The 16,399-nt window shown below is 41.5% G+C and overlaps 1 protein-coding gene across 1 annotated transcript in view; it reads right to left on the bottom strand.

Annotated features, from left to right (window-relative positions):
* Positions 1-2,473: 2,473 nt before the first annotated feature.
* The window catches only part of LOC141270659 (uncharacterized), a 49,992-nt gene continuing 36,066 nt past the window's right edge, over positions 2,474-16,399 (bottom strand). Inside the window, exon 8 of the mRNA XM_073680749.1 lies at positions 2,474-3,965. Within this exon, the coding sequence (XP_073536850.1) occupies positions 2,971-3,965 (995 nt within the window). The 3' untranslated portion in view covers positions 2,474-2,970. The remainder of the gene's footprint in view (positions 3,966-16,399) is intronic.

Here is a 16,399-nt window from a genome sequence, read left to right on the forward strand (position 1 = left end):
TTCTCCATGCTGTTTCCATTCCATCTGAGCCCTGTTGTCATCCATTTCAGCAATTTTCCTGCAACGCCAACCCGACAGGTAGGGTCTGCAGAAAAAATGCTTGAGTTTCCCATTGATTTCCATTATACCCGTTACTCAAATCGAGCCCGTCCGAGCGTCCGACCTGCTCGATTCAAGTACCGAGCACTCAAGTATTTTAGTGCTCGCTTATAACTAGAGTTCTTATACTCTTGAATGTAGGAGACAACTGAGCAATGGAGAACTACAAGTGCTTCTCACAAAATTAGCATATCAGAAAGTTAATTTATTTCAGTTCTTCAATACAAAAATGAAACTCATATTATATAGAGTCATTATAAACAGAGTGATCTATTTCAAGTGTTTATTTCTGTTAATGTTGATGATTATGGCTTACAGCCAATGAAAACACAAAAGTCATTATCTCAGTAAATTAAAATACTTTAACAAAAAATTCTAAATTAGAATTGTTTAACAAAAAACATATGCAAAGGCTTCTTAAACATTTGAAAAGGTCCCTTAGTCTGTTTCAGTAGGCTCTCACTTTTGTATTGAAGAACTGAAATACATTAACTTTCTTGTCTTATAATATGACTTTATAATAATGATTGCTCCAGGCCCCAGACCCATCAGGAATCCCCTCCTCTGCTCTATTATCATAGTACCGCCCTCCCCTGCACGTCAGTGTCCTGTTGCGGCACTACAATCTCATGCCTGCGCGTTGAAATCCCTCCACGATCCGCCCTCCCATGAGTCTCCGTGACTCACCGGCACTTGAGCAGAAGATCACACACTAGTATATTCCGTAATCTTCTGCGCAGGCACGATTATTAAAGGACAACCCCTTTAATGCTCCTAACATAAATATTTAAAAATATGAGAAATAGTATCGCAAAAAAAACATTTAGGGGTAGAGGGAAAAGTGCCAGGGAGCCCAGCCCTGATCTGGCACAACCTACTAAATATGTCTGTTTGGCTGATATTAGGATTGCAAGCCTGGGATCACTACAGCAGGACGCTGCTCCTAGCAACCAGGAAGACAACTGCTGGAGGAAAGATGTAAATAGGAGTGCAGCAAAGGCCAGACAGATGTTGTGGTAAGGGACTCTATAATTAGGAGGACAGCCGAGACCGTGAATGCCGAACAGTGTGTTGTTTGCCGGGTGCTCGGGTTCGACATATTGCGGAAAGGATAGACAGATTGCTGGGTGGGGCTGGAGGTCATGGTACACATCCGTACCAATGACAAAGTTAAAGGGAGGTGGAAGGTCCTTAAAAATGATTACAGGGAACTAGGAGAGAAGCTGAAGGCCAGGACCTCGAAGGTGGTGTTTTCAGAAATATTGCCGGTGCCACGAGTGTCACTAGAAAGACAGAGGGAGCTTAGGGAGATAAATAATTGGCTTAGAAATTGGTGTAGGATGGAAGAGTTTGGGTTCATGGAGAACTGGGCCGACTTTGCTGTCGGCTACCGGCTCTACGGTAGGGACGGGCTGCATCTCAATGGGAAGGGTGCAGCTATGCTGGGGAAAAAAATTGTCAAACAGATGGAGGAGCTTTTAAACTAAGATCTGGGGAGAGGGAGGGTAGTCATTCTAATAAGGGGATAGAGTAGACAGAGAGAATGGAACAGTAGGTGTTAATGACAATATAGGGGGGCTGGGATATGCAAGGAAAGTAGGGAGCTGAGGAGTAACAAATGTGCTAATAGTATTAAATGTCTGCTGGCAAATGGAAGAAGTCTCGCAAACAAAATGAATGAACTGGAGACTCTTATGTCGGTCATAGAATATGATGTGGTGGGTATTATGGAAACCTGGCTGGATGAAAGCCATGGCTGGGTGACAAACATGGATGGGTACACTACATTTAGAAAGGAGAGAAAAGACAAAAAAGGTTGAGGGTTTTGTATTTTCGTAAGATCCAACTTAAAACCTGTGCTCAATGATGACATTGGGGGGCGCTGCGACAATGTAGAGTCAGTTTGGGTAAATGTACATGGGGATGGCAATAATGTAAAGCTTTTAATAGGAGTTTGTTACAAGCCTCCTAATATAGCTGAACTGGTAGAGGATGAAATGCTGCAAAAATTAAAAATGCAGCAAATATTAATAAGGTCCTTATTATGAGGGATCAGGTCCGGGATCATTTGGGAAACAGCGACCATAATATGGTAAGTTTCAATGTAATATTCAATAGAACATTTCAAAAAGGAAATGCAAAACCCTGGAACTTTAGGAAAGCTGATTTCAACAAATTAAGAGAAGAGCTTAATCGTGTAGACTGGGACCAAGTCATGGTAACTGGCTATACCGAACGTAAATGGGGCATGTTTAAGGAAATACTACTAGAATCCTGTAGAAAATTTATACCCTCTGACAATAAAATGCCCAGGAATAAAAAGAATCCATTATGGATAAATAAGACAGTACAAAGTTTAATAAGACAAAAACAAAGGGCATTCAAAATCTTGAAGGTCGAGAATACAGAAATAGCATTTCAGGAGTATAAAGACCTAAAAAAGAAATGTAAAGAAGAAATCAAGCTAGCTAAATTATCTACAGAGAAACAAATCACCAGCGACATTAAAATAAATCCCCAAAAAATGTATAAATACATACATAGTCTCTCCCCAATGAACGAAAACCTTTTTACAGTAAAACTTTCAACACTAATTACAGAAGAACCACAAAATGGATTTCTTCACTGGAGCATCATTGCCATATTAGTGCTGTAATACGGATTACAATCAGTGTAGTTTACACAGCAAAATCCTGCTGACAGGTTCTCTTTAAGGACATAAATATGGAGTCTCCTCTGTTTAAATGTATTCATGGTCAACAAGATTTGATTCCCTAGAAATGCATTTTCTGCTTTCTAAGCCTGAAAATGGCTTCTCTCCGGTGTGACTTCGCTAATACTTAGCACAACATGGTTTTTAGTTAAAACACTTTACAAATTCTTTGCATCAGAGCGGCTTATACCATGTATGAATTGCTGATGAGTAACAAGATCTGACTTCCGTATAAAATATTTCCCACATTCCACACAGGAATAAGGTTTCTCCCCTGTATGAGATTTTTGATGGCCACTAAGATGTGATTTCTGAGAAAAACATTTCCCACATTCTGAGCATGGATATGGCTTCTCGCCTGTGTGACATCTCAGATGCATAACAAGATATGCTTTCTGAGAAAAACATTTCCCACATTCTGTGCATAAGAACGGCTTCTCCCCTGTGTGAATTCTCTGATGAATTACAAGATCGGACTTCTGTGTAAAACATTTCCCACATTCTGAACATGAGTAAGGCTTCTCCTTGTGAGTTTGCTCATGTCTAACACGTGTTGAATTACTTGTAAAACATTTCCCACATTCTCTGCACAAGAACGGCTTCTCTCCTGTGTGACATCTCAGATGAGCTACAAGGTCTGACTTATATGTAAAACATTTCCCACATTCTAAACATAAAAATGGCTTCACTCCTGTGTGACATCTCTCATGTGTAGTGAGATTCCAGGAACGGCTAAAACACGCTCCACATGTAGAACATGAATACGGCTTCTCCACTTTGTGAATCCGCTCATGTATAACAAGTTTTGATTTAGTCGTAAAACATTTCCCACATTCTGAACATGAAAATTCCTTTGCTTTTGTGTGACTTTTCTCAGGTTTAACAAGCTTTAATATATCTTCATAACATTTTCCACCTTGTGGATTCTCCTCTTTGGGAGATCTCTCATGTTCAACATCCTTTCTGTTATTTTTCTGTAATGAATCAGGAGACAGGAGCTGTTGAAAAGGGTCAGATGATAGATCTTTGCTCTGAAGGGCTGATGGTAAATCTGGGATACTGACTTGCTCTTCATATGCAACTTCTGTGATATGATCAATTAACTCAAAATCAGAAGATCTCACATATCTCTTTGGGCTTCTGATATAATCACCTGCAGAGAATAAAATATATTTTTATTATTGTATAATATAATTTTAATATGATATTGATCATGTGTAAGACTTCTATAAATCAATATGTGATAAACCCAGACTTCTGATAAATCACTGTAATGTCATGTAGTGTCATTAAGGCATTTACTAACAATCGTACATCACAACTTTACATTTCTTTGAAACCACAGCAAATACATGAGTGAAAATAGTTTTATAATTCAAAGCTTAGAATACTGAAACATCCCATAATATCCATGCAAAGGTATATAAAAATGTCTGGACGGTCTGAAAGATAAGAGATTTCTTGGTCATTAAATGGCTATTTTAAATAAGATGAATATTCCACATTCTATTACAGAAAAGTAACTGGGATATTAGCAATATTAACCCTTTAACCCCATACCGACATTCACTGTACATGTACGATGCACGTCAGTAGCAGCTGAATAGAGCAGGCTCATGGAATGAGCCTGCCCCATATCCAGCTGATAATGGCTGTGAGACACAGCCAGCACCTGCCACTAACAGCCACAGGTGGAGCAGAGCAATTTTGTAAGGTGCTGATGGAGATATCATAAGTCCGGAGGACAATGTGTTGTTTGGCGTGCCCAAGAGGAATATGTATGGCTACCTGTTTGTCCTAGTTACTTTTATATGATTCCAATTCAAAGGTATCATAAAACAACATGAAAATGACAATTTATTGCTACCTATTACCACCAGTTCCAGACCGGCCATTTCTCCCCATATCTGACGAAGCATATTTTTGGATTTTTTAATACATATGGTTTAACCCCTTCTCTACCCAGCCAGTTTTCACCTTCCTGACCAGGTAAATTTTTTCAATTCTGACCAATGTCAGTTGAGGTAATAACTCTGGGACGCTTCAACAGATCCCAGTGATTCTAAGCCTGTTTTTTTAATTGCATATTGTACTTCAAGTTAAGGGTACATTTATGACAATATTTTTAGCGTTTATTTGTGAAAATATCGGAAATTTGGCAAAAAATTAGCATATTTCAAACTTTTAATTTTTATGCCCATAACGACCTTGGACCTCTCCCTGCACTTGATGCGGGCTACAGCGCTGAGCCCGCATCCTTCCCTGAACATGACAGCTGATCTGTCGTATCTTTCCCTGTACATGACAGCTGGTCTGTCGTGATTGCGGGGCGCTGATGGGTTGTCATGACAGCTGGAGGTCTACAGAAGACCCTCGTGCTTGTCATTGTAAATCTCCCATGAATGCCAGCGCGTGGCCGGCATTCATAGATTACGATTTCTGCTAAAGTCCCGCTATGTGTAGCACTGAAGATTGGAAGACAGCAGCTTCAAGTCTCCAATGGGGACTATTGAAGCAAATTAAAAAAAAAAGTTTTAAAAAAATTAGAATAAAAAAACCCCCAAAAAGTTCAAATCATCCGCCTTTTGCCTCATTCAAAATAAAATAATCTATATAAATAAAAATGTAAATGTTAATTTTTTCAAAATCTTAAATCTCCAAAAGTTATTGACAGATTGCTTTGAAATTTTGACACAACGTTGCAATGAATACACACGTTTTTATGTACCTACTATGTTTTTATATACCAACTGTTTGACGTAAAAGCAACAAATCAAATTCGTGCATGGTTTCCAATATTGACCGCCTGCTCTCCATATCCAACAGAGTTATGGGAGAATCAAATAATGCAGACTATCAATAATGGAGTTGGAGAAATCTTCTTAGATGCGCCAGGAGGAACTAGTAAAACTTTCCTAATTAGATTGATTCTGGCAGCAATTCGATCCCAAAATGACATAGCCTTAGCTCTTGCATCGTCTGGAATAGCTGCAACATTGCTACCAGGTGGAAGAACTGCTCATTCCGCTTTGAAATTGCCACTGAACATGCAATTTGTTGAAACTCCCAAGTGCAACATTTCCAAAGCATCCGGCATGGGAAAAGTATTACAGAAATGCAAACTTATTGTTTGGGATGAATACACAGCCTTGCGCACAAAAAAAAATAATCGCTCGAGGCTCTTGATTGATCATTGCAAGATTTACGTGGAAACATCAGACCATTTGGGAATGCATTAATATTGCTTGCAGATTCCAGGCAAACATTACCTGTAATTCCTCGATCGACACCAGGGGACAAAATAAATGCTAGCCTGAAATACTCTACTTTGTGGCGACACGTAAAGACATTAAAATTAACTACGAATATGTGTGTCCAGCTGCAAAACGATCGATCAGCTGAAAAATTCTCACATGAATTGCTGGAAATTGGGATCGGAAAGGTGTCGGTTGATATGACATCAGGACGAATTTCATTGCCTCATAGCTTCTGCAATTTAGTGACGTCAAAAGAACAATTGGTTGAAAAAATATTTCCCAATATTCAAACTAATTATGAGAATCACGATTGGCTGAGTGAACGAGCTATTCTTGTGGCCAAGAACAAAGACGTCTACGAACTTAACAATATTATTCAGTCTAACATTCAAAGCGAGGCAATCACACACAAATCCGTCGACACTGTTGTGGAAGCAGATGAAGCGGTTAATTATCCAATAGAATTTTTGCATTCACTCGATCTGCCAGGGATGCCACCGCAAATACTGCAATTGAAAATCGGCATGCCAATTATCATGTTGCGAAATATCAACCAGCCAAAGCTTTGCAACAGCACATGGCTTGCAGTAAAACAATTAATGAGCAACTTAGTTGAAGCAACAATCTTGACAGGACCTTTCAAAGGTGAAGATGTCCCTCATTCCTCGCATTTCTATGATTCCAACGGATATGCCATTTCAATTTAAGAGATTGCAATTCCCAATTCGATTGGCGATTGCAATCACCATCAACAAAACTCAGGGCCAATCTTTAGAATTGTGCGGTTTAAATCTAGACACGGATTGCTTCTCACATGGACAATTATATGTTGTGTGTTCTAGAGTCGGCAAACCAGACAATCTTTATATCTACACAGACAATGGAACAACAAAAAATATTGTATACCCACAAACATTGTGAAATTAAATATTTTAAAAATGTGCTCTCTTTTCTTTCTTTTACATTTAACCAGACTGAGCCACAGCAACACGTAGCCAGGTGCAGCGCTAGTATAAAATAAAAATACACGTTTAATATCACTGCATTCAGAAATGTCCGATCTATCAAAATATAAAGTAAATTAATCCAATTAGTCAACGGCGCAACGCAAAAAAAAAAATTGAAAAGCCAGAATTACGTTTTTTTTGGTCTATTGAAGCAAGTAAAAAAAGAAAAGTTTAAAAAGAAAATTAAAAAATAAAAATAACACAAAAGTTCAAATCACCTCCTTTTTCCCCATTCAAAATAAAAATACACGTTTGGTATTGCAAATTTCAGAAATGTCCGATCTATCAAAATATAAAGTAAATGAATCCAATCAGTAAACGGTGCAATGAGAAAAAAGGGACCGAAAAGTCAGAATTAAGTTGTTTTTTTTGACCACTGTAATATTGTAATAAAATGCAATAAAAGGCGATCAAAACATCATATCTACCCAAAAATAGTATCAATGAAAATGAAAGCTGCGGGTTCGAAAAAAAAAAAAAAAGCCCTCACTCACCCCAAATCTCGAAAAATAGAGACACTATGGGTCTCAGAAAATGGTGACTTTTTTTTCTTACAAATTTTGGATTTTTTTTTCACCACTTAAATAAAAAATAACCTATACATGTTTCGTATCTGCGTACTCGTACTGACCTGTGGAATCATATTTGCTTGTCAGTTTTAGCATTTAGGGAACATGATAAATAAAAAAACAATTGTGGAATTGCACTTTTTTTGAAATTTCACTGCTCTATTGATGGAAAAATAAAAAAGTTATGGCTCTGGGAAGAAGGGGAGGAAAAAATGAAAGAGCAAAAATGGAAAATCGCAAGGTGGTGAAGGGGTTAAACCAGAGAGTTATGTCACACAAAATAGTTAAAGAAGTTGTCCACTACTTGGACAACTCCTTTTCATACCCCACACTTGGCCCCGATAAAATAAAAAAGCTTATACTCGCCTCCCATGTCAGTGCTGTTCCCGTGGTGTTGCACTCGCTCTCCCCGGGCTCTTATGTCACTGTCCTGCCTCCATACCAATTGAACATGAAGAGGAAATTAGACAGCAGCTGCTCCACGGACTTCCTCTTCATGTTCAATTCGACAGGAGGCAAAGACAGTGACGCAGGCGAGCCCCGGGAAGAGCGAGTGCAAACAAAGAGGGAACGGTGCCAGCAGGAGAGGGGAGTATAAGCTTTTTTAATTTATTGAGGTCAAGCATAAGGTATGAGAGGAGGTTGTCCTAGTAGTGGACAACCCCTTAAATAAATAACATTTCGCATATGATTACTTTACATCAGCACAATTTTTGAAACATGCCGTCATTTTTTTTGTTAGAAAGTTAAAAGGGTTAAAAGTTGCTCAGTGATTTCTCATTTTTACAACAAAATTTACAAAACCATTTTTTAAGGGGCCACATCATATTTGAAGTGACTTTGGGGGCCTATATGACAGAAAATACCCAAAAGTGACATTATTCTAAAAACTGCACCCTGCATAGTGCTCAAAACCACATTCAAGAAGCTTATTAACCCTTGAGGTGCGTCACAGGAATTAATGCAATGTAGAAGGATAAAATGAAAATTTTACTTTTTCCCACAAAAATGTTCTTTTAGCCCCAAATTTTGCAATTTCACAAAGGAAACACTATAAAATGGACCATACAATTTGTTGTGCAATTTCTCCTGAGTACGCAGATACCCCATATGTGGTGGAAAACTACTGTTTGGGCGCACGGCAGGGCTCAGAAGGGAAGGAGCACCAACTGAATTCTGGAGCTCAATTTTGTCTAGAATAGATTGTGGATGCCATGTCACATTTAAAGAGCCCCTGACATGCCAAAACAGCAGAAACCCTAACAAGTGACCCCATTTTGGGAACTACACTTCTTGAGGAATTCATCTAGGGGTGTAGGGAGCATGTTTAACCTTCACACGATTCACAGGATTGTATAACATTAGGCTGAGTAAATGGAAAATTTAAATTTTTTGCACAAAAATGTTGCTATGGGAAAAAGTTTTAATTTTCAAAAGTGATAATAGGATAAGATGAGGGGTAAAATTTGATACGCAATGTCTCCTGAGTGCGCCAATGCCCCATATATGGTCAAAAGACGTACTTACTTACGGTAACGGGATTTCTCAGAGCCCATGACGGCACCAGTCTCAGCTGGGTTCTACTCAGAAAGTCTGCCCTGTGATTTTCTATCCCCCTTATGTGGAGGGCTGATAGGGACTTCAGATTGCTTTCGGCTAACTAAAAAATGGTCTCTGTTACTTGCATCAGAGGACAGGACCGGGTACCCCCCTGGTGATTCAAGTATGCTACTATTACCCGGTTGTCTGAGAACACTTTTACGTGGTAACCCCTCAGAGTGTCCAGGAATTCTAAAAGGACGAACTCTACTGCTAGCAGCTCCTTCATGTTTGAGGATGCTGAACTCAGGTCCTCTGTCCAAACCCTCTGAGCTATCTGGTCGTTCAAGTGAGCCCCCCAGCCTCTGGGGCTTGCATCTGTGGTCAAGATCTGATGGGACTGAAATCACCCACGAAATACCCCTGGTTAAATTGTCTATCCTCATCCACCATCCCAAAGAAAGCATGGTTTTTGATGACAAGGTTAGCTGACCTTCTAAATGCCCTTTTAGAGAGCTTTCGGCTCCTAGAATTTCCCACTGTAACTCTCTGGTATGTAACTGAGCCCATTGAACAGCAAGATAACAGGCGATCAAGGAACCTAGGAGGGACATAGCTTTTCGCAGAGACATCGACGGGTGGTTCCTTATCTGAGAAATCTGAGCTATGATTTTTTGAATCTTTCCTGCCAAGAGGCGACATTCATGATTTTTTTAATCTAATATGATGCCTAGATATTCCTGTACTTGATTCGGCTCGGTTGTGGATTTTTTTAGATTTAAAAACCAGCTAAAGCTGATCAAGGAATCCATGACCTTCCTTAGTTGGTCTTTGCAATGCTGGAAAGAACTGCCTGTTATCAGAAAATCATCCAGGTATGGGACAATCAGCACATCTTGTTCTCTCAGGTGTGCTGTAACCTCCGAATTTATCTTGGTAAACAATCTTGGGGCTATGGCTAGGCCGAATGGGAGAGCCGTATACTGGTAGTGCTTGACTACCCCTCCTATAGATATTGCTACTTTTAGGAATTTCAGATAATCCTTGTGGATAGGGGTGTGTTAGTAAGCCTCCTTTAGGTCCAGAACAGCCGTGAAACAGTATTTGTACTGACGTCTTTATTGATTCCATTTTGAAGGTTTGAACCTTCAATGGCTTGTTCAATTCCTTTAGGTTTACAATTGTCCTGTAAGTCGCATCGGGTTTTTTTCTCAGGAACAGAGGGGAGTAGAATCCTCATGGGCAGGGACTTCTTGAAGGACTGCTTTCTCTATCAGGCCTAAAGTGCCCTGCTCTAAGGCTAGCTCCTCTTCGTTTGAGGATCTCTTGGTAGTCACTATGAAATTTGGAATTGAGTGGAACTGGAATTTCAGCCCTGAGTTTATGTTTAGGATCCAGGAGCTGTTGGATATTCCTTCCCGGGTCGGGAGAAACAATGATAGCCTTCCCCCTACCTGGGGAAAACCTTCATTGGGAGGGCTTTCTGTTATCATTGGGGGGGTCTGCGGAACAAGAACCCTTTAGTCTTACTCCTCCTATCCTCCCACTTATCCTGGTTCCTGGGGGGTTTCCAACCGATAAATTTCTTACTCCGAAAGGACTTCCTATAGGAGTTGTTAGACAGGACAGGGAAGCGTTTTTTATTATCCCCAGCTTTGTCCAGAATATCGTCAAGTGTAGGACCGAATAATAATTCGCCCTCACAGGGAGTGGAGCATAACCTTGACACTGTCTGGAGATCTCCAGGCCAACACTTAAGCCAGAGAGCCTGCCGGGCTGCATTAGAAAAGCTTGCTACCCTAACCACTAACCTGACTGAGTTAGCAGAGGCATCTGCCAAGAAGGCCGCTACTCCTTTCATTACAGTGACGGAGTCTAATATAGTATCCCTATACGTTTTTTCCCTCAGTTGTGTTTCTAACTGATCCAACCAGACCATCAGTGATCTGGCCACACAAGTGGCTGCCACCGCGCGTTTTATCCCCACCTTCCCCCGAACCCTTTAGGAAGGTGTCTGCTTTTTTGTCCATAGGATCTTTTAATACACCCATATCCTCAAATGGAAGTGAACATTTTTTTGAGGCCTTAGCTAGAGACACATCTAATTTTGGCACCTTTTCCCAGAAAGAACATACCGGGTTATCAAATTGGTATTTTCTCTTTGGGGATAAAAAGCCCTTTCTTTCTGGTCTTTTCCACTCTTTCCTAATCAAAGAGTGGACTTTTTCATTAAGAGGGAAAGATCTTCTCTTTTTTTGTTCTAGTCCCCCAAACATTATGTCCTGGACAGATCTTTTGGGAGGGGGGTCAACCAGCCCCATAGTGGCCCTGACAGCTTTAATGAGACTATCTGTTTCCTCTAAGAGAAAGCAGCTACGTCCGCTTCTATCCCTGGATGAGGATGACGATGAATCTGACATATCTGAATCTTCCTCATCATCCTCAGGACTACTGGATCCGGAATCAGTGGATACATTTTTAGTTTTTTTTCTGTTTTTTTCCCCTTCCCCTGAAGAGACCTAAAGGTGTCTTCTACCTGTGATTTTATTATGGACCTAAGTTCTGAAGCAAACTTTGGGGTCTCTTCACATATTGTTTGCTCTATACAAGAGCTGCAGAGTCTTTTTCCCAACATAGTGGGTAACTCTTCTATGCACAGTGCACAGGTCCTGTGCTTGGTCTTGCCTGCACTTTTCCTTCCCTAATAAGAGAAGAGAGAAAAGGATGGGGGAGAAACCCCAATTATAAGGTGATCTTTCACAAAGATCACTTACCATTCTCACGGAAGAAGAGGTAAAGGGTTAGGAGGAGGAACCATTTTTGTAGACGGGTTCTCTCTCGCGTTTGATGCCGCGCTGACGTCCTTGCTGTGCTGGGACAGTATGTTGGAAAGCCTACTACCGCTGTCACCACGCTCGTGATGACAGGAAGGGTCCTCCTGACATCCTGTTTCTTTATCCCGCTTTTGCCTTTGCTGTTGCTGCAACTAAGGCTGCTGCGGTGGTGGTGGTGGTGATGACTGGGTATGCAGAGTCATACAGAGGTTCCTGTGCTCGTTCTTACCAGCGTGGCTTCGGCTGCCTGTGAAGATCCAGGAAGAAGCAACATGCCGATGATCCGTCTTCCGCTGCCTCTCCCCCGCACACCCTAGAGGCCCACTGATCCCAGTGGTGGCGCTTCAGGACACCACGCCAGCTGCAGGGAACCCCCGCTGCCTGAATCGGACTGGCCGTGCCTGGCTTCCAACGATGATTTCTTCTGGCACTCAGGTATGCCTATTTCTTTTACAGGTACGCCGACTGTAGGTTCCCCGTCAAGGATAGGAAACCAACTGGTGCGAGTGAGAGGTACCACCCTTTTTATCTGTAGGTTTCCTGTCCTTAAAGGGAGGATCCCCTCTCTCCGTGGTGCCGTCATGGGGGAAGGAGAAAACTACTTTTGAGGCACAGTGCAAAGCTCAGAAGAGAAGAAGCGCCAAATTGGAGCTTAGATTTTGCTGGGATCGTTTTAGGGTGCCATGTCACATTTGCAGAGCCCCTGAGGTGCCAGAACAGCAGAACCCCCAATAAGTGACTCCATTTTACAAACTAAACCCCCCAATGAATTCATCTAGGGGTGCAGTGAGTATGTTGACACCACATGTGCCTCATAGAAATCTATGCCATTGGGGGGTGAAGAAAGAATAATTACATTTTTACCACTAAAATATTGTTTTAGCCCTGAATTTTTAATTTTTATAAGGATTAATACACTGTGTGCAGAATTATTAGGCAAGTTGTATTTTAGAGGATTATTTTTTTATGATTGATCAACAACTATGTTCTCAATCAACCCAAAAGACTAATAAATATCCAAGCTTAATATTTTTGGAAGTTGAAGTGTTTTTTTTTTAGATTTGGCTATCTTAGGAGGATATCTGTTTGTGCAGGTAACTATTACTGTGCAGAATTATTAGGCAACTTAATAAAAAACAAATATAATCCCATCTCACTTGTTTATTTTCACCAGGTAAACCAATATCAGTGCACAAAATTTAGAAATAAACATTTCTGACATGCAAAAACAAAAACCCAAAAAATTAGTGATCAGTATAGCCACCTTTCTTTATGATGACACTCAACAGCCTTCCATCCATAGATTCTGTCAGTTGCTTGATCTGTTTTCGATCAACATTGCGTGCAGCAGCCACCACAGCCTCCCAGACACTGTTCCGAGAGGTGTACTGTTTTCCCTCCCTGTAGATCTCACATTTTATGATGGACCACAGGTTCTCTATGGGGTTCAGATCAGGTGAACAAGGGGGGCATGTCATTGTTTTTTCTTCTTTTAGACCTTTACTGGCCAGCCACGCTGTGGAGTAGTTGGATGCATGTGATGGAGCATTGTCCTGCATGAAAACCATGTTTTTCTTGAATGATACCGACTTCTTCCTGTACCACTGCTTGAAGAAGTTGTCTTCCAGAAACTGGCAGTAGGTCTGGGAGTTCAGCTTCACTCCATCCTCAACCCGAAAAGGTCCCACAAGTTCATATTTGATGATACCAGCCCATACCAGTACCCCACCTCCACCTTGCTGGCGTCTGAGTCAGAGTGGAGCTCTCTGCCCTTTATTGGTCCAGCCTCTGGCCCATCCATCTGGCCCATCAAGAGTCACTCTCATTTCATCAGTCCATAAAACCTTTGAAAAATCAGTATTAAGATATTTCTTGGCCCATTCTTGACGTTTTATCTTATGTTTCTTGTTCAAAGGTGGTCGTTTTTCAGCTTTCCTTACCTTGGCCATGTTCCCGAGTATCGCACACCTTGTGATTTTTGATACTCCAGTAACGTTGCAGCTCTGATATATGGCAAAACTGGTGGCGAATGGCATCTTGGCAGCTTCACCCTTGATTTTCCTCAATTCATGGGCAGTTATTTTGCGCTTTTGGCCAACACGCTTCTTGCGACCCTGTTGGCTATTTGCCATGAAACGCTTGATTGTTCGGTGATCACGCTTCATAAGTTTGGAAATGTCAAGACTGCTGCATCCCTCTGCAAGACATCTCACAATTTTGGACTTTTCAGAGCCAGTCAAATCTCTCTTCTGACCCATTTTGCCAAAGGAAAGGAAGTTGCCTAATAATTAAGCACACCTTATATAGGGTGTTGATGTCATTAGTCAACACCCCTCCTCATTACAGAGATGCACATCACCAGATTTACTTAATTGGTAGTTGGCTCTCAAGCCTATGCAGCTTGGAGTAGGACAACATGTATAAAAAGTATCAAAGTGATCAAAATACGCATTTGCCTAATAATTCTGCACGCGGTGTAGGAAAAAATGTACCTCAGCTTGTTGTGCAATTTCTCCTGAGGGAACCAATACTTTTCAGGCACAATGGAAAGCTCAGAAAGGAAGAAGCACCATATTGTAGTGCAGTTATGGTTTGTGGGTGCCATGATCCACTGGGAGAGCCCCTGAGGTGTCAGAACAGTAGAAGTCCCTCCCGGAAGTGACCCCATTTTACAAACTACACCTCTCAATGAATTCATCTAAGGGTACAGTGGTCATATTGACACCGCAGGTGTGTCACAGAATTTTATACCATTGGGTAGTGAAGAAAAAAATAATTACATTTTAACCACAAAAATTTTGTTTTAGCCCCAGATTTTGCATTTTCACACAGAGAAATGGGTAAGGGTGCTTTTACATTGCGTTGCTCCTGAAAACGATGCACATCAGAAAGCATGTTCGCTCTGCTGTCACCATCATAGTCTATGGCCCAATTTGCGCATACGTCGGAACTCTGTTTTGTGGAGGGTTAGAACGTATGCCTAAAAATGCATCCACATTCTGTCACACAATTTCTCTTGAATGTGGAAATACCCCATATGTGGCTGTACTGTACTACTTAGAAAAACGGAGAAACTCGGGAGGGATGGATCACTATCTGCCTATTTGGAGCACAGATTTTCCCGCCATAAAATGACCCCATTTTGGAAATTATACCCCCTTAGGAATTTATCTACAAGTGTAGTGATGAATTTGACTCCATCGGTGTTTTCCAGAAACAAGCAGCAGTGGATGTTGTGGAGTGAAAATTGCAAATCTGCTATTGTAGTGGCCAGTACGTTGTAGTGCCCACTACGTTGTAATTCCCAGTATGTTGTAGTGCCCTTACATTATGCCCAGCTCGAGCTACTAGGGAAACGCACGCTGTAAATTAAGCAGGCTCTCATCGCTACAGAAATGCCAAACATGTGGATGCTAAATGTGGTTTAGGCACACTGGGGCTCAGAAAGGAGACAGGCATTTGGATTTGGTAATGCAGAATTTGCTGAATTTCTTTTGGGGGCAGCCATTTCGCTTTTCCAGAGCCTTTGTACTGCCAGTAATGTAGAAGACCCCTATATTTCCGTTAACAGATGACAGACCTGAGTAGAGACTTGCTTTTCTTTCTGGATTAAGTTGAAGCTTTTGTAGGGAATATTTTACATAACATTTTGGATCACGTTTATCCTGTGCTCTACGCTGAGCACTTACTTTGGGTTTTCCATCTACCGTATTTTTCGGACTCTAAGACGCACTTTTTTCCTCCAAAATGTTGGAGGAAACTGTGGGGTACGTCTCTTATAGTCCGAACATATGTTCTGTGGCTGTGGGTGAGCGGTAGCAGCAGAGAAACGGGGCACAGGAGGCAGGAGTCGCCTGCTGCAGCCTACTGCTGTGCACGCTGCTAAAGAAAATGAATATTTTCCCCATGGGCATGGGGAGAAGGGAATATTAATTTTCCTTAATAGCGCGCACATTGTAGAAGCAGCGAGGCTCCTGCTGCGCTCGGCGGTCTGTGAGCCCGCTATTAAAGCTCATGAATATTCGCTACAACCCACTCCCATGGGTTGTAGTGAATATTCATGATGTTTAATAGCGGGCATACTGACCGCCGAGCGCAGCAGGAATCGCGCTGTGGCTACAATGTGGTGCTATTGAAGAGAGTGAATGGTCACTGCACCCCACGCACACACAGTCCCGGCATGGAGAGCAGAGACTATTTCGGCACATCACTTCACTGTGTGAGGGCGCATGGCAGGGACGCCATGCACGGTTCACACAGAGAGAGTGTCGGCAGCAGAGCCGCATCAGTGATGGCTGATGTCACTGCTGTAGAAGTGACCCAGATCGCCGTGGGACACTCGGCGTAATCGAGGACTGCGTTGTTGACGGCAGACAGGTGA

Source organism: Phyllobates terribilis, unplaced genomic scaffold (genome assembly GCF_046119375.1).
Source record: "Phyllobates terribilis strain yellow unplaced genomic scaffold, ASM4611937v1 Scaffold_5__5_contigs__length_657084704, whole genome shotgun sequence".
Taxonomy (NCBI): domain Eukaryota; kingdom Metazoa; phylum Chordata; class Amphibia; order Anura; family Dendrobatidae; genus Phyllobates; species Phyllobates terribilis.